General features: G+C 36.7%; 1 protein-coding gene across 1 annotated transcript in view; it reads right to left on the reverse strand.

The window, feature by feature from the left end:
* Positions 1-24,991, reverse strand: part of LOC148944087 (transitional endoplasmic reticulum ATPase-like) — a 138,152-nt gene that overhangs the window by 63,065 nt on the left and 50,096 nt on the right. Inside the window, exons 5-6 of the mRNA XM_089100497.1 lie at positions 24,079-24,264; positions 19,641-19,843 (exon numbers count right to left, since the gene is read on the reverse strand). Of these exons, the coding sequence (XP_088956623.1) occupies positions 19,641-19,843; positions 24,079-24,264 (389 nt within the window). The remainder of the gene's footprint in view (positions 1-19,640; positions 19,844-24,078; positions 24,265-24,991) is intronic.

Consider the following 24,991-nt stretch of genomic DNA (forward strand, 5'->3'; position numbering starts at 1 on the left):
CTTGTAATTGCTGGTTCGTTTTGTTTTTGAGTGAATGTATTGTTTTCTTTTCTTTTATTTCTCAGTTGTTCGCTAGTATCCATCGACGGCAGTTCATATTTTTTTGGATTCTGTGCAAATCGCGGATATTGGCGAATAACTCGCTTTTAATTGCTGGTTCGTTTTGTTTTTGAGTAAATGTATTGTTTTCTTTTCTTTTATTGCTCAGTTGTTCACTAGTATCCGTCGGTGGCAGTTCATATTTTTTTTTTGCAAATCGCGGATATTGGCGAATAACTCGCTTTTAATGTCTGGTTCGTTTTGTTTTTGAGTGAATGAATTGTTTTCTTTTCTTTTATTTCTCAGTTGTTCGCTAGTATCCGTCGATGCCAGTTAATAATTTTTTGGATTTTGGGAAAATCGCGGATATTGGCGAATAACTTGCTTTTAATTGCTGGTTCGTTTTGTTTTTGAGTGTATGAATTGTTTTCTTTTCTTTTATTTCTCAGTTGTTCGCAAGTATCCGTCGATGGCAGTTCATAATTTTTTAGATTTTGTGCAAATCGCGGATATTGGCGAATAACTCGCTTTGGATTGCTGGTTCGTTTTGTTTTTGATTGAATGTATTTTTTTCTTTTCTTTTATTTCTCAGTTGTTCGCTAGTATCCGTCGATGGCAGTTCATAATTTTTTAGATTTTGTGCAAATCGCGGATATTGGCGAATAAATCGCTTTTAATTGCTGGTTCGTTTTGTTTTTGAGTGAATGAATTGTTTTCTTTTCTTTTATTGCTCAGTTGTTCGCTAGTATCCATCGATGGCAGTTCATAATTTTTTGGATTTTGTGCAAATCGCAGATATTGGCGAATAACTCGCTTTGGATTGCTGTTTCGTTTTGTTTTTGAGTGAATGAATTGTTTTCTTTTCTTTTATTTCTCAGTTGTTCGCTAGTATCCGTCGATGGAAGTTCATAATTTTTTGTATTTTGTGCAAATCGAGGATCTTGGCGAACAACTCGCTTTTAATTGCTGGTTCGGTTTGTTTTTGAGAGAATGAATTGTTTTCTTTTCTTTTATTTCTCAGTTGTTCGCTAGTATCCTTCGATGGAAGTTCATAATTTTTTGAATTTTGTGCCAATCGCGGATATTGGCGAATAACTCGCTTTTAATTGCTGATTCGCTTTATTTTTGAGTGAATGAATTGTTTTCTTTTATTTGATTGCTCAGTTGTTCGCTAGTATCCGTCGATGGCAATTCATAACGTTTTGGATTTTGTGCAAATCGCGGATATTGGCAAATAACTCGCTTTTAATTGCTGGTTTGTTTTGTTTTTGAGTGAATGAATTGTTTTCTTTTGTTTTATTTCTCAGTTGTTCGCTAGTATCCGCCAATGCCAGTTCATAAATTTTTGGATTTTATGCAAGTCACGGATATTGGCAAATAACTCGCTTTTAATGGCTGGTTCCTTTTGCTTTTGAGTGAATGAATTGTTTTCTTTTCTTTTATTTCTCAGTTGTTCGCTAGTATCCGTCGATGGCAGTTCATAATTTTTCTGGATTTTGTGCAAATCGCGGATATTGGCGAATAACTCGCTTTTAATTGCTGGTTCGTTTTGTTTTTGAGTGAATGTATTGTTTTCTTTTCTTTTATTTCTCAGTTGTTCGCTAGTATCCATCGGCGGCAGTTCATAATTTTTTTGGATTTTGAGTAAATCGTGGATATTGGCGAATAACTCGCTTTTAATTGCTGGTTCGTTTTGTTTTTGAGTGAATGTAGTGTTTTCTTTTCTTTTATTTCTCAGTTGTTAACTAGTATACAGCGGTGGCAGTTAATATTTTTTTAGATTTTTTGCAAATCGCGGATATTGGCGAATAAATCGCTTTTAATTGTTGGTTTGTTTTGTTTTTGAGTGAATTAATTGTTTTCTTTTATTTTATTGCTCAGTTGTTCGCTAGTATCCATCGATGGCAGTTCATAATTTTTTGGATTTTGTGCAAATCGCGGATATTGGCGAATAATTCGCTTTTATGGTGATTAGGTATTTGGTTTTGATTCTTATAATTTTTGGCTTTTATTGAATTTTATTCATCTTTTAAGTTTTTGGTTTTTTCTTCGGTTTTTTTGGTTCTTTTTACATTGACTTTCCGCGTTTGTTTTTTGTTGTTTTTTCTTCGGCACTTTCCTTGGATACACTATTTCGTTTCGCGCTGAAGAATAGAGGCTTTTGTCCTCTCGAAATATTCGCTTTGTTGTGTTTTTTTTTAGTATTTTCATTTGGCCTTTAAACCCAATTTTTGCTCGTTTTTCTTTCTTTATGTGATGTCAGGCCAATGTGGATTAAGAAATTATCTTCGTCATGCTCATGGTGAGCATTCTACCAATGTTGTTACTACATTCATATTTCTTGTGAGGAAAACAAGCTAATTTGATTAATCAACAGTATTTTCTTCATAATTGTAAAATGAACCGTATTTTACCCAAGTCAATGCGACCTTTACTTCACTTAAACCAATGTAACGAACGGTAATTTACAGAACGTATAGGGTTTGGTATTTTAAATCATGTTATTAGCGATTTCAAAAGCAAGCGCTACCGGTTAAATCAAGATATTTTCAGGCTAGAGCGAGAAATATTATGTACGATTTCTTATGCTGATTTTCATCAAATTAAGGCTGTTGCTGAAAATTCTTTTCAGCATGATTTTAGGATTTCTAGACAAAGACTTTCTGAGAAATTACACTGTTTAAAATTGGAAAACTCTCTAATAATCCACCTTTTGTCCCAAAAGCGTACCCTGGTCCTGCTGTTATAAATCAGCTCCACGCCCCTTACAACAGAGCAAAATCAGGTTCTGTCGAAAGGAATGAAATTTTTGATAGCCCCTTCGAAAATACTTTATAGTGAAATTATCGCGAACACAGAGGGGGCATTTCATGACTCTCGTGCGGAGATTGGAGAGATTGCTGAGGTTAGAGCACAATTTGTTGAAACTTTGTTGGATTCGCCTTCTGTTAATAATCCAAATTAAAAATGTTTTAATAAAAATGAACACTTGGTCTTACACGCACTACATAAAGATCATTCCAGGATTATTACGAAGGCCGATAAAGGCAATACTGTTATTGTATTAGATTAAGACGATTACGACAAAAAAGTCAGAGAAATTTTAAATAATTCTAACACATATGAACAATTAGCTACCGATCCCACAGAAAAATTTGTCCAGGAAGTCCAAAAAGTGCTTTCTTATCTAAAAGGAAAAGGTGAAGTCACAGATCAATTGTACAAAAGGTTTTACCCACGCGGGTGCACATCCCCTCGCTTTTATAGTCTTCCTAAAGTTCATAAGCCCGGTAATCCACTTCGACCCATTGTTTCTTCTTTTAATTCTCCTACAGAAAAATAGGGAAATTCTTATCAGTTCTATTTCGCCCACTAATTCAGGCTCAAAAATCCTATATTAAAATTTCCGCTGATTTTGTTTCCAAGGTAAAGCAACTTTCGGTTAAACTAAATACAAGAATTGGCAGTTTTGATGCAGATTCAATGTATACCAATTGTGATCCTCAAAAGGCCGAACAGATTTTGGAGCATAAACTTAATTCTAACCCATCTATATCAGAAAAATCTACTCTTTCAGACACTTCTTTCACTTACAGCCCTTTGTAACAGAACTTCTTTTTACTTCCATTATAGAGTCATTTTATATAGACAGAAATATGGGCTTTCCATGGGTGCCCCCGTTTGTCCAATACAGGCTGATATCTTCATGGAAGACCTTGAAGAAAGGACTATTTTGCAAAGCTTTTGTAAACCTGAATTTTGGTTTCGTTTTAAAGATGATATGTTTTATTTGTGGGAGCATGATGACGAGTCATAATTTTTTGGATTTTGTGCAAATCGCGAATATTGGCGAATAACTCGCTTTTAATTGCTGGTTCGTTTTGTTTTTGAGTGAATGAATTGTTTTCTTTTGTCTTATTTCTCAGTTGTTCGCTAGTATCCGTCGATGGCAGTTCATAATTTTTGGGATTTTGTACAAATCGCGGATATTGGCGAATAACTCGCTTTTTAGGGTTGTTAGATATTTGGTTTTAATTCTTATAATTTTTGGCTTTTATTGAATATTATTCATCTTTTAAGTTTTGGTTTTTTCTTTGGTTTTTTGGTTCTTTTCACGTTGACTTTCCGCGTTTGTTTTTTGTTGTTTTTTCTTCGGCACTTTCCTTGGATACATTATTTCGTTTCGCGCTGAAGCAGAGAGGCGTTGTCCTCTCGAAATATTCGCTTTGTTGTGTTTTTTCAGTATTTTCATTTGGCCTTTAAAAACCCCATTTTTGCTCGTTTTTCTTTCTTTATGTGAGAACATTTGCCTTATTTTCTAAAAAAAAAGGGGGGCAACACCAACAACAACTCTAGGAATCTTAATGAATATCACAACATCAGATTCACCATATCAGAGAACCCTACTGTAGAGGTGTCAAGCTTTTATTTTCTAAAATATGGAATTTCGTATTTTTTGCCAGAAGAAAGATCACGGATGCGTGTTCATTTATTTATTTTTTCTCCAAGAATGATCGTATGGAACCAATTAGTGGAGGAAAAATACGGTTTGACCTCAGGGAAATTGCAACAGAATTTTTTTCACGCCAAAATGTTCAGAAAAATCAGCTTAATCACACAAAAAAAATCCCCCTGAATCACCCTTGCACAACTATCCAAATCGTCCTTGAAGAGGGAAAATAAGGGGGAAATCAGAATTTCTTTTTGGACATAGTTTTGGATTTAAGTGGTCGTCTTCTATCAAATTAAGCATGAAGAATCCGAATCCAACGTCAGAAATCACGCTTTCCGTACCCCAGTATGAATTTTTACCTTTACGAAACGGGGGGGGGGGGGTAAAGTACGCAGATCATTATTTGCCGGATTCCTGCGGCTAAAGGATCATTTTATATCAAATAAAGTACCGTATTGCCAAAAATGAGGTCAAAAAGTGTGTTTTTTTTACTGTTTACCTCATTTCCACCTTTAAGGGGCCTGTAATATGAGTGGTTGCCAAGTATAAGATCTTGAAAAACCACTTCTTTAATCGAGATCAAAACTTCAGATCAATCAGTTATAAAAGAAAACGTTTAGAACTCAGGTAAATTAATCACAAGAACATTTTGATTTTAAAGCACAACCTAAAGCTAATTCTTCTTCCTGCTCGTCTTCATTATCGTCCTCATCCTGTCTTGCTGCAGCGTTAGTGCATAACACCCCTTTACATTCCCCGCAGGCAAAACTGCAGGGCAAACCGTTCCGACGGCAGCTGCATCTGAGTGACTCGCACCCACTGGTGCACTGGCACCACACCATCTTCAGTAGGCTCTCCGGTGCTGGTGAAGCATCTGTCATAATGGGAAGATACATATTCCGTGACGAAGAGAGGCGCCAACCCCACTCTTCGGGCTTTAGCGAATTTGACGTGTCTTGCCACTTCATTATTTGAAAATAGCACCTGCAAAAGGGATACTTTGCGGCACCCAAAGTCGGTGGAAGCCGCTCTGCCTGAACAAAAGCATTTGCACTTGCAACCCGCATTGTGAATGCTCGCACCCGGACATCCTTCAGGGTCTTCTCATTGCTTTTCCCTTTGCATATGCGGAGCAAAGCTTTCTCTCCAGCTTCGGCAATCTTCCGGTGGTTGGATCCTGGTGTCATGAAGATCTTGCAAGCATCCTTAAAAATACCATCTTTAAGTGACAAGGAAATCACTGCTGGTTTCCCTACAACGTGAAGTCTAAATGCTGAATCGCAGCCAGACATTGCTTGGCAAACGAGTAGATTTTCTGCTGCTTCGGTTCCTAGTTTGTTCTTGATCCTTTTTATGTCGTACACTCATCCATTATTTCCATGTATGTCTGTCTGTATAAAGATATCACATGCATCAAGCTTGGCATGGTACAGCAGAAGGACTAATAGGTCGGTATCATTCCCAATCAAAGTGGTCGATGAAGTTTCAGCGCAACTGACTGCAGTTTGTGCAACTAAGACATCGGCATCATCCTGAACTTTGCATCCTGAGTTCGCCAGCCTCTAAGCAAGTAGGTCGATGAAGCGTTGTTTATTTTTGGGATTTATCAGAAATTCCTCCTTACTTTTGACGATCTTCATGTTAGGAGAGAATTCAATCGTTGCACACGACAAACATTTGGTTCTCTTCAGGTGTGTGCAATGTTTCGTCATCGGTGTATCAGTGTAAGAGTCAAAACTACCGCTGCCTGGCCGAAATGTCTTGTGACATAATCTACGTAAGATCCTGCCATCTCAGAATATGTGGATACGGCAGTCCACGGGATTTTATGGACTAGCCAGCCACTGTCCAAAACTCTCTGGAAGGATGGCAATGTCATTCGACCCTTAAGTCCCTCAGTTTTTATCAGTGCATTTGTTAGAGAGGCTTTGTGGGCTGTCCTCATCACCTCGAATGAACTAAAGAGCGATGGTGGAAAAGTACAGAGCTCGAACAATAGAACCTTATTCAAGTCAGAACCATTGTTGCTTGGCACTACAGCTAGGCGTTGATAGATTAGAGCAGGGTCGACCATTACCCTCTCACTATTTATCACAACAGATGACTTCTCAGCCATATTTACAGCTTTCTCCGTTCTCCTGAAGCATATTTGCCAATGTCTTTCGCTTCCTACAGAGTCGTTTCTCCCAGATTTGGCATCGTCTGCGTTTACAGATGATGAAGCGCGGACACCAGTAACCACATTCAACAGCTGTGATTCCTGCCTGACGGGTTCTAGGGGCTCAATGTATCGAACTATCTTTTCAATGTCCGCCACGTCTCTAGCTCTCCTCGAAGATATCGCTTCTGCGTGGTTTTCAATAGTCAACTCCGCGAGGCCAGTCAGTTTCTGCATGCGTTCGTTAAATAGAACCAAAGTAGGCATAGCAGATGTCCAAAATGTCTGCTGTAATTCAGTCATGCCTCTACCTCTCGTCGGACCGCCACTCGTTTTCATACTTCTCATTAACGTCTGTTCGACCACCAATCAGGAGAAAGTGCTGCCCAGTAGTTATCAGTTCTTCCGATGAACAGGTATTCCTGTAACGTTCTGTACTGCCCTGGATTGTCTTTCCTCAACTGAAACATCGACTGCACTAACAGCAAAGTAGATTTCGTGTAAAGTTTGTGGCCGGAAGCAGAAAAGTAAGGAAGCAATTCCAACAATGACTGTAGATCAAGCTCAAGGTTGCCATTTCTTTCGGCTCGCCTGTTCTTGTTTCAGGATTCCAAGTAGATCCAGATACTGAAACCAAAGAAAGGCAGTTCTGGACTAAGATAAATCGTTCATTTGCACTTTAAACTATTTTATAGATAATCTCTGCTGCTTCCGACACCTGCCCTTCGTCAATGTCATCTCCTTCAAGGAGAGACTCGTACGCCGTTTTGCTCTGGTAGCATGTCATTGCCATCAAACGCTCTGTTACCGAGTTCTGATGATAAAAGGTTCGCATAAAGGGCTACCTCCAACAGACCATGGCCTTTCACTGCACGAGAGTCAGCTTTGCCTTGTAACATACTACGCCCAGTGTTAGGCGCATATACTTGACTTAGGATTTCCAAATGTCCCTTACAGCCATAAGGAAGCCAATGGCTCCTAGGAAACTCATGCGTGTGTGAAATCCACCCAGGACAACAATACCATTTCTTAAAGCACTTGTGGCAGGCTCTGCATCGACGATACACTTCGCCTTCCAGTAAAGCGGTTGTTCAAAGGTAATGACTAGAGTTTTTTCCAGCTCGATTAGCGCGCTCGTTAGCATGCATAAGTGTAGAATAAACACAGGAGATATCGCTTGGGTTGTGGTTAATCCTTGGCAAAAAAACGAATATTCGATTTTCCCGGATGAGGTAGCTTTTGGTGTATTGACCATATAAAGGCCGACCAGCTCATGTATGAGCTTTCGAAAATTCCAGAGATGTACCAGAGCGTTTCAACCTCCATTTATTGTCATAAGTGTCACCATTTTTTGTCAAGCAAACAAAAGTCCTTGGTTGCGACTTGGCGGGTTTTTGGTAAGTGTAGAATGGCATGGTGCCGATTGACTTCATCTCATTTCTACTTAGTTCTTTTCTTGGCACTGAAAGCTCCATTGCCGGAAACTCAGGTGTAGACACTTCAATAAGACCCATTCCATGAAAAGTATTCAGGCCGTCGATAGTAGCAATATCATAATTGGCGTTGTCTCCTACATACTGAAAAAAATGTGCTTTCTCTTTGGACTCAACGTTTGATATACTGCTCCACATCTCTCAAATCTTTTTACTTCTGAGTACGAAGAGCAGAAGCCAAGATTGTGCAGTGTGTCAATTAAAAATCACAGATCCCAGTTTATTCTTTTGTCTCTTTTTTTTTGCGTAAGTAAAAAAAAAAACCGGCACAAACATCGTATATAGCCTCGAACACGCCAGTCTTCTATCAAGTACTATGGTAGATGTCTCCACTGACTATAAAGAATGACACTAAGGAATGGAAAACGCAAACTGAGGGGGAGTGGAAGGGGATTCTGGAATCCTGGTTTGAAATTAAACTGTTCAAGACTCGTATTCTAAGGTGCCATTCCTAGCTTGATTAGAAATGGTGAATCAACTGATAAGTGATTAAAATAACTAGTTCATGTTGGTCAACTTTCACAGCCGTTTTAGGTAAGATGAGGTACTCGACCACGTAAAATCAAGTTTTTAGCTTCATTTTGGAATTTGCCGCCATTGATTTCATTGGAAACGACCAAATAATCCAACAGCCTCATAATTTCAAGTTCTACCCCGCCACCCTCCGCCCTTTATGGGTGGAAATAGGCATTAGGGTACTGAAAAATTAAAATCTGAATTCATATTTGGATTCAGCATGCTTAATTTGATAGGAAACAACTATTTAAAATCCAAAATATTTATAACCACAAAAATCGATTTACCCCCTCATTTTCCCCCTTCAAGGGCGAATTTGGGATACTTGTGCAGGGGGATTCGGGCGATTTTTTTCTGTGATTATGCTGATTTTACTGAACATTTTGGTGTAAAATAAAATTCTGTTGCAATTTCCCCGAGGTTTGACCATTTTTTCCGTATCTTTCCTCCACTAAATGGTTCTAGAAGATCAATAAGGAGAGGGCTCACTCGAACGGAAAAGAAAAATTCCAGTGCCCTTTCAAGTGACCAAAAAGATTGGAGAGCTACTAGCCCCCTTCCACGCCCTTTCTTCTCCAGAGACATCTGATTAAAATTTTGATATAGCCACTTGATTAAGTATTAATTTTAGAAAAAATTCCACAAAGCAAGTTTTTCAAAGAAAAGTAAATAAAGTCAAATAATCTTCCAAGCGTAAAACTACCACTAATCACTAGCAATGAGTAAATGAAACTCAAGATGAACAGAAATTACAATAAATAGCCGAGTCAAACTCAAAACGAGCAAAAATTAACATGAGTAGGGTTGATAACCCCCATACCTCCTCAAGACCAGAACATAATTTGTGCTTTACTGAAAAAAAATGACCGTGGATTATCAATTTAATTGACATATACTGATCTTTATTCCTTAAAGTTTGATAATTTTTTATTTATGAAAGCAGAAAAAGTGAAAACATTTAAAACGTAATTTATTTTCGATAAAGCGCATACCGAATATCACTTCCCAATATCATTCCCAAAAGATTCTATCCATGCTCTTTGACCACCTGGTTACACTTGCACTCTTTTTATTTATTTAAATTGTAAGAGCAAAAGTAGTAATAGTAGTAGCCCCAAAAGTTTCAACTTAATACCCCCAGTCGTTCTCGATATATTGCTGAAGTGTCTTACTGAAAACCATAAATACAATGCCTTCTGATTTATTTAAAAGCAAAATTTAGTTATAAAGCCTAATGGACTAATTATGTGGGGGGTTGACATGCCTAATATCCCTAAAGACATAGGTGCTGCACCGTTCTACTATGCTGAACAAAATGGGTGTCTGAAAATTTTGACTGGATGCGTTTGGAAAATGAATGGGAATGAGAGTACTGCTTGCCCTGCATATTTTTTCTTTTTACTTTTAAAATTGACACCAGAACTTTTTAATTTTTAATCGAATCAGCTCCTTTAAAAGTTTCAATGATATTTCTAGCTATTATAAAGCGAAGCTGTCTGCGATATTGCTTATATGCTTTTTTGAAAATCTGCATGCATACAGTTTTTCCGTTTAATTGAAACTCCTTCTAAACGTTCCCTTAGAAGTTTCATTACCCTTAGCGTCATTAGTTACAGCACCGTAGCGGTAGTATTAAAAGTATACACATAGTGCCTTCTGGCTAGTTCAAAATCACCCAAAACTTACCTTTAAAGGCCTAACTTAATAATATAAGTTCTTCTTCAGATATTGCTTTGTCACATTTTTGAAAGTCCGCATGCTCATAGTTTGTTTTGATTTAGTTCAACATCTTTTAAAATATTCCTTAGAAGCTTCACCTTAATACCCTTAGCTTGCGCAGCAGCATTAGTAGCAGTATGCGCATAGCACCTTTGATTTCTTCAACATCACCTTCAACACACGCTGAAACTTTCAGCTTAACACTATCAACCGTTACTGAAGCATTTCTGATGCTTCCACTTGACAACCTGTGTGGGCATAGTGTGTTTCACATTAGTTTCATACAGTTGGAATTAATTTGGTAGTATATATCCCTAATTTTTCGCCTTATTACCCTTAGTTTTAATAACAGTAGAAGTAGTAGTAGAATTAATAGTAGTAGCCTAAGCTTTAGTGAAAGTAGTAATAATAGAAGTAGTAATAATAGTAACAGTAGTAATAGTATGAGTAGAAGCAGTAGCATTAGGATGGAAATATTTTCTTTTAATGTTTTCACTTTTATAACTTTAAGAAATCAAAAATTAATTATGATTTTAAGGAATAAATATCAGCATATGTATATTAAACTGATGATGCACATTCATTTAAATTTTTTTCAGTAAAGTGCAAATTATATTCTGGATTTTAGAAAGCATAAGGGTTCTGAACCCAACGTGTGTTAATTTTGCCTCGTTTATATTTTGAATTAGGTATTTACTGCTAGTGCTTCTTGCTTTGGGTTTCATTTATTTGTCAATTCTGATTTGTTGTAATTCCAAGCTCGGAACATTATTTGATTTAGATTTTGGTCATTATTTTTTCAATTGAGTTCTTTAATTATATTTGAAAATTAATTTGTGGAAAGTTTTTTTTAATTAATTTCTGTTCGTTTTATATTGTTCGTTTTATATATACTTAGTCTTTTTCAGGGAAAAAGAAAATAATGGTTTGAATTTTTCCGTTTTTTTTTCAAGAATCTAGTATGCTTGAAAAAAATTTCCAACAATTTAAAACAAAATAAACCCTTTTGAGAATCATGACGCAAATAGTAGTGTTTAATTTATATCCTCTAGTTAACCTGATAGACAAAACTTAATACCATTCCACAAAAATTATACCTATGCTCTTTCACAGCCTGGATACACTTGCACTCTTTTGATTTAGTAAAATTTTAAGAGCAGAAGTAGCAATAGAACTAGCCCCAAAGGTTTGAGCTTAATACCCTCAGTCGTTCTTGGTATATTGCGGAGATGTCTTATTGGCAACCAGCAAACAAACAGTGCGTTTTGATTTAACTTTAAAGCAACATTTAGTTTTTAAGTATAATGGACAAATGAAATAACTGTGGGGGTTTGACCAACCCAATAAACCTAGAGATATAGTTACTAGACCGTTCAGCTATGCTGAACAAAATGGCTGTCTTGAAATTTTGATTGGAAGTGTCTGGAAAATTATGAGCTAAAGAGGAGGGCTGATTTCCCTTTAATCACTTTTGACTCTTATTAAGAGGTCACTAAAACTTTTAATTTTTTATCAAATTTGCTCATTTAAAATATCAGTGATATTATTAGCTATGATAGAGCATCACCGCCTATGTCTTTCTATGTCCTATATTGTTCATATGCCCTTTTAATACATGCATGCATATAGTTTTTTTGGTTAATTAAAACCCCCTAACGTTCCCTAAAAGTTTCAACTTAATGCCATCAGTGTCGTTAGTTACAGTAACCGTAAAAGCAGTATTAAATGTATGCATAAAGTGTCTTCTAGCTACTTCAAAATCCACAACCTATGAAAGTATGAACGTGAAATTTTCACAGATTATTTCTGTTGTACGGATGACAACCTGCCAACCGTATGCAGGTTGTCAAAAGGGCATATCAGCAATGTCTTAGGAACAGTTTCGTGTGTGAAATTAAAACTTACAACGTTTGTTGTGGAGAGTGTTGAACTAACCAAAAGACAAAATTTGCATCATAATACTACTGCATCTACTCCTATAATAACTACAACTGCTACTAATATTATTACTGCTACTACTACTACTGCTACTAAAGCCCATACTACTACTTATAACTGTACTCCTTCTGCTACTAATATAACTACTGGTGCTACTACTACTACTAACAAACCTAAGGGTATCAAAGAGAAAATTTTGGGCAAACACACTATGCACATATAGTTTGTCAAGAGGACGTATCAGAAATGCTTCAGGACTGGTTAATGGTATTAAGTTAAAAATTTCATCGTGTGTTGAAAGGGATGTTGAAAAAAAAGGTGCTATTTGCATACTGCTGCTAATGCTACAACTGCTACTACAACTATTGCTACGCATAATTACTAAACCTTTCAACAATGCTGAAAAAAATTATGACTCAAAACTTTATTTGGTTGTTTGTCATGGGAAATGATAGGCGTGGGGGGGGGTCTCTCAAATCACTTTAACTCTAAAAAAGGGCACTATAACTTCCAATTTAAAATCAAATCAGACCCATCTGAATTTAATATGACCATCCATTCCATATAAACATTGTGTGTGGGGGGGGGAGAGCTGCGATCTGACCACTTTTACTCTTAAAAAGGGCACTAGAACTTCTGATTACCAATCCAATGAGCCCCCTTCGAAGCATATACGACACCCTTTCTATAGGAACCTTATATGCCCCCAGGGTATAACTTACAACCCTTTCCCTGAGAGCTGTAGGGGGGGGGGTTTCTTCCTCACAGACATAAATTCCGAAACCTTCAACTACGGTGAATAAAATTGTTATCTCCAAATTTTGATTGGAGGTGTTAAGGGCAATGATGAGCAATGAGGGGGGGGGGGGAACTGGTTGCTCTCAAATCAGTTTGAAGAAGGGCATTATAACCCGCAGCATAACTTACAACCCTCGTCCCTAAGCTCTGGTGGTTTGTTTCGGCCCCAAAAGCCTTGTTATGTGATCTTTGGAATATTTTGAATAAAATGGCTCAAAATTTTTATTCGATGTATTTCGAGAAAACACGACGTGTTGAGGGGGGGAGACTTACTTCTGATCAATTTGACTCTTAAAAAGGGCACTAGAAATTTAGATTACCAATCCAGTGAGTCCCCTCCGAAGTATATACAACCACCCTTTCTATAAAAACCTTATATGCCCCCGGGGCACAACTTACAACCCTTTCCCTGAGAGCTGTGGTGTCCTCCTCAAAGACATAATTCGGACTCTTCAACTACAATGAACAAAATTCCTATCTCCAAATTTTGATTGGATGTCTTTGAGGGAAAAATGAGCGTGAGGGGGGGGGGGCTGGGTGCTCTCAAATCACTTTTGACTCTTAAAAAGGGTACTATATCTTTCAATTTCAAATCAAACGAGCACCATCTGAGGTTTATGCGACCACCCATTCCATAAAAACTTTATATGACCCGAGGCCAAGACTTACAACCCTATCCCTAGGGCACTGGGGGATTGGGTCGATTCTAGAATCACTGTTTTAGTTCTTTGGCCTATTCTGAGCAAAAATAATTTCTCACAACTTTAATCAGATTCATTTGGTGAGGAGGGGTTTTCGGGGGGAGGGGAGTAGCTGCCCTCAATCACTTTTGACTCTTAAAAGGGAACTAGAACTTCCAATTTATAACCAAATGAGCCTCCTTTAAAGTTTATACAACCATACCTTCCACAAAAACCTTAAATACGCCCTGGGCATAGCTTACAACCCTTGTCCCTTGGCTCTGGGGTTTGTTCCACCCCCAAAAACCTTGTTATATGATATTTAGCCTATTTTGAATAAAATGGCTATCTCAAAATTCTATTAGATACATTTTGGGACAATACGACGTGTGTCTGTGGGGGAAGGTTGGGGGGGGGGGTTTAGTTGCCCTCCGATCACGTTGACTATTAAAAAAAGCAATAGAGCCTCTGATTACCAATCCAATGAACCCCTCCAAAGTTTATATCAACACACTTTCTATAAAAAACCTTATATGCACCCAGGACATAACTTACAACCCTTGCCTTGAGGGCTGGGGTGATTTCTTATCCTCAAATTTCCGGACCTTTCAAATACGTTGAACAAAATGTTTATCTCAAAATTTTGATTGGAAGTGTTTGGGGAATTGATGAGTATGGGGGGGGGTCATTTGCCCTCCGATCACTTTCGACTAATAAAAAGGGTACTAGTCCCCTCGATTTCCAATCAAATGAGCTCTTTTTGAAGTTCCTAGGACGACGCTTATATGCCCCCAGGGCATAACTTACAACCATTGCCCTGAGGGCTGTGGGGGTTTGTCATCCTCAAATACATAATTTCCGCACCTTTTAACTACTTTGAACAAAATGGCTATCTCAAAATTGTGATTGAATGTGTTCGGGGAAATGGTGGGAGTGGGGAAACCTAAACCTATCCGTTTTAACACAAGCCACATCAGTAGTAGCTTGAATAAGCCATTCCTTTTCAACACATATCGCTCAATAGCTGATTGATCACTTCGCCAAAATCAAGAAGCATTTCAAGACCAAATAAGTTTGTCGGAACATTCGAAAGAGAAATATTTTTTTCACTTGTGAGAACTACACGTTTGCATCAAAGCGGAAGCCTCTTTGTGTCTAGTAGGAAACAAGCGGAGACAGAGAAATTATTCTCATATTTTAACTACTTAGTTAAACAACGTAGCTAAACTACATTTAGTAACCACTTTACGTTAGTAATAGTTTTTTCTTTTATTATTAATAAATTGATTGATTGATTGACATACAAACTAAGAAGTTTTTGCATTTTGTGCGTTTTATTAGTTGTACTGAATGCCTACTTTTGAAGCATTGGGAAAATCATGATGTCTTCTTCCATTTACCTAAATGAGTTGAAATCTCAAAAAAAAAAATAATAATAATAAAAAAAATAGTGACCTAGCTTTTGAAATCCGAGAAGCAAAGTTTTTCAGCCCCCTTCCCTTTTTTAAAACGTACAAAACTCCATCAAGAAGTAACCTCTCTTTTTAAAATACTGGAAAAGCCTAATTATGCTGGTATGCATAGGGAGATTTGAGTGTTGTTAATTGTATGTTTAACCTTTCTGAAAAAGCAAAAAAAGTGAGGGTGGGGGTGGGGGAAATGAAATGTAATTTTACACAGGCACCACTTCTAATTTAAGATCCACTTGGACGTCATGACATCAAGAAAAGGGTCAAACTGCCTACATTTAGAAGACAAGCTTCAGTAGAATCTATATATATATATATATATATATATATATATATATATATATATATATATATATATATATCAATTAAAAAAAACTTTTTCCGCAAAATAATTTTTTCAAAGAAAAGTAAAGAACTCCATTAAACAAAAATGAGCAAAAATAAAATCATATAATCTACCAAGCGTGAATCTACTACAAATCAGCATCGATAAATAAATGAAACCCAAAAAGAACAGAAATTACAATAAATAACCGAGTCAAACTCAAAACGAGCAGAAATTAAGAAATAAATGTTTTTACTTTTATAACTTTAATAAATCAAATAATATTAACATTTTGATTACTAAATATTACAAAAAGGTAATATACAGGCGCTACAGCGTATGCCATAATACATGTATGTATGTCATATAATTTATGTATGTCCCTCCTACTACCACTGCTACTTTTACTAATACTACTACTACAACTAAACTAATACAACTAAACGTTGCCTATTAAAATATGCCTATTAAACTGACATTCATTTGTATCTTTTTTTTCAGTAAAGTGCAAATTATATTCTGGCCTTGGGAAGGCATAGGGGTTTTGAGCCCAACTTATGTTAATTTCTGCTCGTTTTGAGTTTGACTCGGTTATTTATTGTAATTTCTGTTCTTTTTAGGTTTCATTTATTTATCGATGCTGATTTGTGGTAGTTTCACGCTTGGTAGATTATTTGATTTTAGTTTTGCTCATTTTTTGTTTAATGGAGTTCTTTACTTTTCTTTGAAAAAATTATTTTGTGGAAAGTTTTTTTCATTAATTTCTGTTCGTTTTATATTGACATAAGCTTTTCAGGGAAAAGAAAATAATACTTTAAATCTTTTCGTTTTTTTTAAGACTTTACAGTTTGGCCTGCTATTTGTGTGCTGGAGAAAAATTTTCAACAATTTTCAACAGCATACACCCTTTTAAAAATCTGGACACAAATAGTAGTGTTTAATTTAGTTTCATACCTCCTCTAGATGACCTGAAATGAAAAACTTGATACCATTCGCAAAAAATTGTTTACTTTCTTTGATAGCTTGGATACATTTACGCTATTTTGATTGGATTAAATTTTAAGAGCAGCAGTAGCCCCAAAAGTTTGAACATAATACCCTCAGTTGTTCTTGGGATACTGCTGAGATGCCTTATTGGGACTTAGCATTAACACAATGCATTTCGATTTAATCTTAAGGCAACATTTAGTTTTTAAACATAATGGGAAAATGGCAAGCCTTCCAATCACTTTCGACTATTAAAAAGGGCACTAGGCCTTTCGATTTTCAATCCAATGAGCCCTTTTTGAGTTTCTACGACAACGCTTTCTAAAAACTTCTTATATGCCCCCAGGGCATAAATTAAAACCCTTACCCTAAGGGCTGTTAGGGAGGTTGTTATCCTCTAGGACCTAATTTCCAGAACTTTCAATTAAGTTAAAGAAAATAGCTATCTCAAAATTTCGATTGGATGTGTTTGGGGAAAGGGTCGGCGTGAGAGGGGCGTTAGTCGCTCTCCAATCACTTTCAACTATTAAAAAAGGCCCTAGCCCTTTCAAATTCCAATAAATAAGCCCTTTTGAAGTTTCTACGACAACGCTTCCAATAAAAACCTTATATGCTCCCAGGGTATAACTTAGAACCCTTGCCCTGAGGGCTGGGGGAGGGGGTTGTCATCCTCAAAGACCTAATTTCCAGAACATTCTACTACTTTGAACAAAATGGCTATCTGAAAATTTTGACTGGATGTGTTTGGGGGAATGGTGGGCGTGAGAGGGGGGGGGGGTAGTTACCCTCAAATCACTTTCGACTATTAAAAAGGGCACTAACCCTCTCAATTTCTAATTGAATGAACCCTTTTGAAGTTTTTACGACAACTCTATCTATAAAAACCGTACATACCCCCAGGGCATAACTTACAACCTTTGCCTTGGGGGCTCTGGGGGGTTTGTCATCCTTAAATACACAATTTCCAGAACTTTCGACTAGGTTGAACAAAATGGCTATCTATAAACTTTGTTTAAATGTTCTTGGGGAAACGGTGGGCGTGAGGGGGTGGGGGGGGGGGTAATTACTCTCCACTCACTTTCGACTATTAAAAAGGACAATTTAAATTTCCAATCAAATGAGCCCTTTTTGAAATTTATACAACAACTTTCTAAATAAACCTTCATGCCCCCAGGGAATAACTTACAACCATTGCACTGAGGGCTCTGAGGGGGTTATCATCCTAAAAGACCTAATTTCCAAAACTTTCAACTACGTTGAACAAAATAGATATCTCAAAATTTTGATTGGATGTGTTTGGGGAAATGGTGGGCGTGAGAAGGGCGTTAGTCCCTCTGCAATCACTTTCAACTATTAAAAATGACACTAGTCTTCCATTTTTCAGTTGAAAGAGCCCATTTGAAGTTTCTATGACAAAAATTACTATAAAAACCTTATATGCCCCCAGGACATAACTTACAACCCTTGCCCTGAGGGCTGTGGGGGGGAGGGATTGTCATCCTTAAAGACCTAATTTTCAAAACTTTCAACTACGTTGAATAAAATGGCTATCTAATGATTTTAATTGGATGTGTTTGGGGAAAAGGTGGGCACGAGAGGGGGGTTAGTTGCCCTCAAATCACTTCGACTATTGAAAAGGGCACTAGCCACTTGAATTTCCAATTGAATGAGCCCTTTTTCAAGTTTCTAGGACAAAGATTTCAATAAAACCTTATATGCCCCCAGGGCATAACTTATAACCCTTGCCCTGAGGGCTGTGGGGAGTGTCCTCCACAAAAACATAATTTCTATCTGGAAATCAACTATGCTGAACAAAATGGCTATCTCAAAATTTTGATTGGATGTGTTTCGGGAAATAGTGGGCGTGGAAGGGGTGTTAGTTGTCTTCCAATCAATTTCGACTATTAAAAAGGCACAAACCACTCCAATTTCCAATTGAATGAGCCCCTTTCAAAGTTTCTACAACAACTTCTTCGATACGAAATGCCCTGCTCTAAAGGGAAAAAAATAATAAATACTAAATTGTGCCTACATCGTTCTTAAATGCCCCCCGGCATAACTTAAAAATCGGTGCCCTGAGGGTTGTGTGGGGTTGAACCCTCCAAAAATACTATTTCTATGTGGAATTCCACTCCGCTGAACAAAATGGCTATCTCAAAATTTTGATAGGATGTGTTTGGGGGAATGATGGGCGTGGGGGGCTAGTTGCCCTCCTATCACTTTCAACTATTAAAAAGGGCACTAACCACTCCAATTTCCAATTGAATAAACCCTTTTCGAAGTTTCTACGACAGCTCCTTCGATACGAAGTGTCCAAGTTTAAAACTACGAAAAAAAAAATAATACATTGTGCCCACATCGTTCTTTACTTAGGCAGCGCCATTGCTCTGCCTATGATAGAAGCCTGCCGCGTGCCGGGCTTCACACTGCCGAACCCCGCTAATTATGTTTTTTTACATTAATAGCTTTATACCTAACTAGTCAAGCTTTGCTTAGTTATTCTCTGACAATTCAAATGAAATTTACTTCTGGAGCTATAATAAACTTCTTTTTTCTTCTTCTAAGAAAATGACCTTACAAAATTAGCTCCAGTTTTTTTATTGAGGGGGCAAGAGGGGTCCATATCCGGATAGTCAAAGGGCATAGGCTTCATAATAGTTATTTTCTCAAAATTATTGGAGGGGCAATTGTCCCCCCCCCGAAACGACACCCATGGGGTGGGGGGCAGGCCAGATGTATGTCTGCAAGTGCGTGAACACGATCATTTGATTTGATTCCTTCACTCAAGCCTGTTCAAAGCGTCATCCTTTCCTTTCTCTGTCGTGAACTTTCTTATGGCCTCTTCCCACATCATTCGAATATATCCTGTTTTCTGTTTGGAGACAGATGAACCATCATTTTTTTTTTTTTTTTACGGGTGATAATTGGTAAAACTTGACCTAAATATTTTAACTCTTCTTCATTTTAGTTCAAGAAAGTGAGACCGCACCATATTTTTTTGGTGGAGGGGCAAATTGGAACACCGGGTATCACAAGACCTCTTTACACCACTGTATTTGACCTACCTTCTCTCTTTTAGGAGCAATAGAATCTAGCTCATCAATAAAAATAATCGCCGGTGAATTTTTCTCAGCCTCTTCAAAGGCCTTTCTTAGATTTGATTCGGATTCACCTGCCATTTTCGACATAATTTCAGGCCCGTTAATCAAGTAAAAAAAGGCTCCCGTCTCGTTGGCAACAGCTCTGGCTATTAAGGTTTTTCCAGTACCTACAATATTAATCTTATTTAACTCTATTGATTAAAAATGGAATGTACGGTAAGGATTAGAAGAGAGGTCATCGGCTTCAATTTTGGGGAGTAGGGGCGGAGGGGGAGAAGAAGACAACTGCCTCTTCCCTAGATTATGAAAAATATATTTTTTATCTTCATTTTAAAAAATAATTTTCGTCTCCCCCCCCCCTCCCGGCCCAAACGAAAGCAACTTTTACTGCTGACATAGTGGATAGTAAATAAAAGCCCCCCCCCCCATTATGCATCTGCTGTGCTTGTTGAATCGTGTACTCCCTTGAGACAATCGCTCACAATTATTGTCGATAAACTAAATTAGAAACTTTAATTACGAGATTCTTACTGATGAACTTTAATAGGCTGAAAGAAATTGACTCAACAAAATAGAAAAAAAATGACGCATAAAACAGACAGAATTGTGAAAATACAGTCGGAAAAGAATAAAAATCAAGCTCTGCAAATTCTCAGTTTAACCTGATCATCATTTAGTGCGAGTTACAGCACGAGGGAGTCTTATTTGAAGCAATAAAAACAATACTAAATAAATGAAATTTGAGAGATTTTTCTATGAAGCCAATACCAAAATTGCCTTTTTGCGTTGACCAGTTCAAATATTAGGGTCAAAATCGCAAAAAAAATTGTACTCTATAAAGCCTTATAGATAGCTTTAGCAAAAGCATGAGCCTAAATACACTTTTCCTGGTCCTGATTTGTGCTGGTAATCTCTTTCAAGATTATCAAAGGAAGGGGTGAAAAAGGAAAAAGGAAGGGTTTTATTAATTTCTTCCTTTGAAAAAGGAAGGGATGGATACTTGAAAAAAATTTCGCAGGTGCACGTTGCATCGGCAGACAAAGCTGTTCGAAATGTTAAAAAAAAAAAAGAAAAGCGGCGTACATACAAGCGGCACAAAGAAAATCGATTATAATTTTTTTTTTTTTTTTTTTTAGTACCTAGAGCAATAAAAATACTACTGCTGCTACTACTATCAACTAACTGTGGCACCAACTGAGGCTAACATATCTGTGCATGCTTCCCCTCCACTCTAAATTATTCAAAGATTCATCACTCTTTACCCCCACCCCCGTAGCTCTAATTCTTATGACCTTTGATCTACCCCCGTAGCTTAATTCTTTTATGACCTTTTTCATTTTTGACCTTTGACCTCAATTCTTTTATGACCTTTTTCTTTTATGATTTTTAAGCTCTTTTAAGAGCTTAATTCTTTTATAACCTTTTTTCATTCGGGGACGACCTGCTTTTTGTTAGGCCTCAGGTGGATAACCAAAAATAAAATTATAACTAAATAAATCAAAATTTGCGAGGTATGGTGACACTGTTAACTATTTAAAGCTAACAAATGGTGAACGAGTTTTCATATAACCATATTTTCACTGTCCCAAATACTAATAAAACAGTAGCATTACCATCTAATGTATAGTAAAAATAGATTCAAAATATTTAAAAGTGAAACGGTTATAAAAAATTCAGACAAAGAAGCAAAGGCAAAAAAGATAAAAACAAACTCGGAGAGTAAGTGAAAAAGAACACAGAAAAACAAAAAAGGGAGGAAAGAAAAATGGATACACAGAGCGTTCTACATCGAACAAAAAATTATACGATAAAAAAAAACATAGAATTAAATTTACAACGACACTGAATGATGTAGCATTTCTAGCCTCCTATTCAATTGAACAGCCCGCATCTCTTAATTTCTTACAAGTATAAAAACATTTCTTTTCAAAATTTATTAGCTTCTCATCTTAGATTGAGACAGCATAAAAAACCCTGCCTTTTTTCCCTATAGATGTTTAGTCTTTTATATGTGGCAAATGTAAACTTATTGTACTTAAACAAATTAGTTCTGCCCACTGCTGAAGACCTTCATAAAGAATTACAATAACTTACATCTCTCATTAGACAGGAATAGCTGTACACCTTGAAGCTACGATCAACGCAAACCCAACTAGAAAAACAAACAAAGTTGAGTTGTTTTTTTTTTAATTTAAAATTTTAACACACTATGCTAAAAATGAAACTTGTAGCGTCGCATTGTTACTTCTTATTGATTAACCTTTTCCCTTTGTGCAAACAGTTCGTGGTAACGAACTGTAAGTAAAGAGCGACCCGGCTCAATAGTAACCAAAACTCTAAAAAACGGAATTTTGATGCCAATAGATATATCAAAAGAATCAGATTTTTATCAGATAAAATTCATCAAGTTTAGTCTTACCCATCAAAAGTTACGCGCCTGAGAAAATTTGTCCTTTTTTATAAAAAGGGGGAAAACACGCCCTAAAAGTCATAGAACTTTATAAAAATCGCGCCATCGGATTCAGAGTGTCAGAGAACTCTACTGTAGAAGTTTCAAGCTCCTATCAGCAAAAGTATGGAATTTTGTATTTTTTGCCAGAAGAAAGATCACAGATGTGTGTTTATTTATTTTTTTTTCCCAGGGGTGATCGTATCGATCCAGTAGTCATAAAATATCGTAATAGCGCTCACACGAATGGAAATTAAAAGTTCTAGGGTTCTTTTGAAGTGACCAAAAAATTGGAGGACAACTTGGCCCCCTCCCACGCTATTTTTTCCCGAAGTCCCCCAATAAAAATTTTGAGATAGCCATTTTGTTCAACATAGTTGGAAATCTAATAAATATGTCTTTGATGATGACTTAATCCCCCATAGTTCCCGGGGGAAGGACTGCAAGTTATGAACTTTGCCCATTGTTTACATATAGTATTGGTTATTGGGAAGTATACAGACGTTTTTAGGAAGGATTTTTTTCTGGTGGAGGGGGGAGGGGGTTGGAGGAGGGGGTTACTCGAGAGAATATTTCCAGGTAGGATCTTTCCTTGGGGTAAGGGACATTTCTATGAAGGGGGCGCCAGATTTCCCAGCATTATTTAAAAAGCGATCAGAAATTAAATTAACTGAATTACGGAATTAATGAAAGTAAGAAGCAATATTAAAGCTTAAAACGAACAGAAATTATTAAGTATGTGAGGGGGTTCACCCCCAAGTCAATACCTCGCTCTTTACGCTACATTTTTTTAGTACTTTCGAAAGAGCTATCTATTATAATTAAACGGCCTTTGTGATTCAGGGGTTTGTGATTCAAACAAAATTCGAATTTTAGCGTCGTTACGTAAGTTAAATCCTAAATTAAGTCAGAACAAAATTTCGAGAAAGCTATTTAGCCAAAAAAAGTAAAATTAATATGTAAATTTTGTTTTAATTATTCATGTACGATGAGCCAAAATAAAAGCTGCATTAACTAAAAAACGTTCAGAAACAAAATTAAAAAGAACAAGTTTTTTTTAACTGAAAGTAAGGAGCGACATTAGAACTTAAAACGAACAGAAATTATTCCGTATATGAAAGGGGCTGTCCTCTCCTCAACGCCTCGCTCTTTACGCTAAAGTTTTTTATTGTCTAAAAAAAATAAAGTTGTAAGACAGAGTCAAACTTTAGCGTAAAGAGCGAGGCGTTGATGAGGGGACAACCCCTTTCATATACGGAATAATTTCTGTTCTTTTTAAGTTTTAATGTCGCTCCTTACTTTCAGCTAAAAAAAAACTTGTTTTTTTTTTATTTAATTTGTAACCAAGTTCAGCTATATCGGGTCACTTGATGGTAGGCAAACTACCCCCAGAACTTTAACTTTGCCAAAATGTTACTAGTATTTGTTTTTCCACTGGCTTAATTAAAAGTTTCCACATTATTTATACATTTTTACTTTCCTCTTAGACCCCTCTCCCCTTCAAATAGCACCTTGACAGTATATATTAAAAACCAGTAGTTTGATACAATTTGTCGTAGAAAAGAACCATTTTGAAAAATATAACTTTTAAAAATTTAAACCGATTTAAACCGATAAAAAATTTAAACCGATTATCTTATTTAAATAGTGAGAAACTCCCAAAAATTGCTTGCACACCAAACAACAAACAAATGTAAGGTTTATTAAGGTAGTGGATATGTGTGCAAAATCCGGGACCTTTTACTCAAACTATAGCAATATACAAACAAATTTAATATTTTTATCCTTAAAAGCAACTAATATAATAATAATTATATTATATTATTTGATAATAATAAAGTTTTATAGTCACTTAAAAAAATATACCATTTAAGATCTGAAATATCAGGGTGTTTAGTTCCTTTGACCCTTCTAATCCTGGCCCTCTCTATATTATTATATAAGTGTGATTACCCGGTGGACCGTAAAGGAGAATCCCTCTGGGTGGTTTCACGCCAATGGCCTTGAACAACTGAGGATGACGCAGAGGAAGTTCCACCATTTCCTTGATCTGGGCGAGCTGTTTTCTGACACCGCCAATATCATCATAGCCAATGGCATTTAGTGCTTCTTCTTCTTCCTCACGTTTGATCGGCGAACCTTTAAAGGAAATTCACAGTTATAAGGTAAAAAACCGAATCTAAAAGCTAATACAACAAGAGCATGCTTTGTACTAAGATCCTGAGGCTTTCTAATTGAGTTCCGATTTCTCGCTGCATAGTCTATCACCTTTGAAGGAAAATAAGGGGTCTACCACTTTTAAAGGAAAATCACACCTATAAAGTAAAAAACCGAAGCTACAAGCTAATACAACAAGAGCATGCTTTGGACTAAGATCATGAGGCTTTCTAATTGAGTTCCGATTTCTCGCTGGATAGTCTATCACCTTTGAAGGAAAATAAGGGGTCTACCATTTTTAAAGGAAAATCAAACCTATAAAGTAAAAAACCGAAGCTACAAGCTAATACAACAAGAGCATGCTTTGGACTAAGATCCCGAGGCTTTCTAATTGAGTTCCGATTTATCGCTGCATAGTCTATCATCTTTGAAGGAAAATAAGGGGTCTACCATTTTTAAAGGAAAATCACACCTATAAAGTAAAAAACCGAAGCTACAAGCTAATACAACAAGAGCATGCTTTGGACTAAGATCCTGAGGCTTTCTAATTGAGTTCCGATTTCTCGCTGCATAGTCTATCACCTTTGAAGGAAAATAAGGGGTCTACCATTTTTTAAAGGAATATCACACCTATAAAGTAAAAAACCGAAGCTACAAGCTAATACAACAAGAGCATGCTTTGGACTAAGATCCTGAGGCTTTCTAATTG

This window comes from Artemia sp. Qi Xiang Cuo, chromosome 14 (genome assembly GCF_049724085.1).
Source record: "Artemia sp. Qi Xiang Cuo chromosome 14, ASM4972408v1, whole genome shotgun sequence".
Taxonomy (NCBI): Eukaryota; Metazoa; Arthropoda; class Branchiopoda; order Anostraca; family Artemiidae; genus Artemia; species Artemia sp. Qi Xiang Cuo.